At 33.5% G+C, this 2,283-nt stretch overlaps 1 protein-coding gene across 1 annotated transcript; it reads left to right on the top strand.

Annotated features, from left to right (window-relative positions):
* The first annotated feature begins 450 nt into the window (after positions 1-450).
* LOC136205156 (germin-like protein subfamily 1 member 13) lies at positions 451-1,503 on the top strand. Its single transcript, XM_065995646.1, has 2 exons — positions 451-656; positions 766-1,503. Exons 1-2 carry the CDS (start codon positions 533-535, stop codon positions 1,311-1,313), a joined length of 672 nt encoding a protein of 223 aa, XP_065851718.1. The 5' UTR covers positions 451-532; the 3' UTR covers positions 1,314-1,503.
* The last annotated feature ends 780 nt before the right edge of the window (positions 1,504-2,283 follow it).

Genomic DNA, 2,283 nt, shown 5'->3' with positions numbered 1-2,283 from the left:
TCTAAATATAATTGAAGGAACAAGAAATGTCAGCAAAACGGTATATACCATTATCAGCTCTACCTATCTTTATAACAACTCTGATTACTTTACTACCATTATAAGACCACCTCTTAATTAATTTACATTGCTTTTTTATTTTAATTTCCTTCATGGATATATTAGCTAATCTGATATTGAACTCCCAACTAGTTATGCCTATACTTTAGCTAAATTCAAAAGGTTTGAATCGCTCTAGTTTTTAATAACTCGTTCAAAACTCTGAATTCACTAGAAATTGAGTAAACAAGACTTATTCCATAAGAGAGCAATGCAGCAGTGAGCTAAGCTAATTAGGAAAAAAAATAAGTTTAATAAATAATATGTTTTCTATCAATTTATTGTGTTGAGTAATTGGCACTGGACATTTCAAAAAAATTCACCTATAAATACTCATGGGATACAATTAGGCTTCTCACACTTGAGACATCTTTAGATATAATTAAGCTTAAGGCATCTCTTAAATTATCTCGATCAAGGGAAAGAAAAAAAAATGAAAAGTGTTAAATTCCTTGTACCTTTAGCTATATTAGCATTGGCTTCCTCTTTGGCATCTGCTTATGATCCTAGCCCCCTCCAGGATTTCTGTGTAGCCATAGCTGAGCCCAAGAATGCTGGTATTAATTTCTCAACTTCTCTATTTCATTCTTTTCAGAATCATATCTTCTTATGGTAATATACATTGATCCATGAATGTTAATTTGGAATATATATTAATGAATGCAGTTTTTGTGAATGGGAAGTTCTGCAAGAACCCAAATGAGACAGTGGCAGAAGATTTCTTCTTTGGTGGACTGAATGTACCAAGAGATACAAATAATGCAAACGGAGTAAATGTAACGTTATTAAATGTTGATCAAATAGCAGGACTTAACACACTTGGTATATCATTGGCTAGGCTTGACTATGCACCAAATGGTGGATTAAACCCTCCTCATACTCACCCTCGTGCCACTGAAATCCTTGTTGTGATTGAAGGAACTCTCCTTGTTGGTTTCGTCACATCTAATCCTAATAAGCTCTTCACTAAAACACTTTACCCAGGAGATGTTTTTGTATTCCCAATTGGACTAATTCACTTCCAGTTCAATATTGCTAAGACTAAAGGTGTTGCTTTTGCTGGTTTTAACAGCCAAAATCCAGGTGTTATTACTATTGCTAATGCTGTCTTTGGTCCTAATCCACCCATTAATCCTGATATTCTTGCTAAAGCCTTTATGTTGGATCAAGATGTGGTTAAGGATCTCCAGGACAAGTTTGCCAATGTCAACTAGACTAGACATAATACATAATAAGCGTTCATTTCTACTCAATACAAAGAGTACTTTTTTAACACAATAATAATGCATGAACTAATAAGAGATGTAATTCTTCTATATATTATATGTACAATGGCAAGTCAGGTATTTAACTCCTGCCACTTTATTTCAAAAAAAATGGTACCTAAGAGCTTTCAGTTACCAATCTTTAACTCTTAATTCTTTACATATTACAGTGATGGAAAAGTATTGATTGCTTGGATAAATTACACCTATGGCCAAGGTCTTCATATGTCATTTTGAGGTTGTTTACTTTTATAAGGGACTTTTATGTTAGTAAATGGCAAAGTTCACAAATTTTTAGGTCCAGTTCTGAAGTTTAGGGGCCATAAAGAAACTAAGCCAAAGATGAGGGACTATGGGTGTAATATTCCCAGATTTAAGTAGATAAATAACTTAAATGACATATTGGATATCGCCATCAGTTAGGAAATTGTTAAATTTAAGGGCTAATTACTAATCTAGCCCATTTGAGGAGATCCATTAACATATTTGACACACTTCCCTTTCATTTTACCAAATTAGACACTTTCATCCATTATGGATAAAAATACCCTAACCTTCTCCAACCTCCTTCTTTTCATTTCTTTCAAATTCTTACAACAAAATTCAATAATTCAACCCAATGTTTAAGCATATTCATACATTATTCAAGTTCATATAAGTATTCTTTCTTCATTTTACATACACGTTATTCAAGTACGAAGTTGGTTAGTTGAATGTTTTCTCATTGAACCCGTCATTTCCGATTTCCTCCATTTTTGCCGCATCGATAGTTGCTCTTGTCACATATGCGATGAATTTCGTCACAAATGTGACAACAGTTGTTGCATCTGCAACGAAATTTGTCACATCTGCGACAAAATTGCTCCTATTGCAGATGTGACAACTGTTGTCGTATTTGTGGCGAAATTTGTCACATATG

This window comes from Euphorbia lathyris, chromosome 9, assembly GCF_963576675.1.
Source record: "Euphorbia lathyris chromosome 9, ddEupLath1.1, whole genome shotgun sequence".
In the NCBI taxonomy this organism is placed as follows: Eukaryota; Viridiplantae; Streptophyta; class Magnoliopsida; order Malpighiales; family Euphorbiaceae; genus Euphorbia; species Euphorbia lathyris.
Note: the sequence above shows the minus strand (reverse complement) of the source record. Positions and strands in the feature narration are given on the sequence as shown.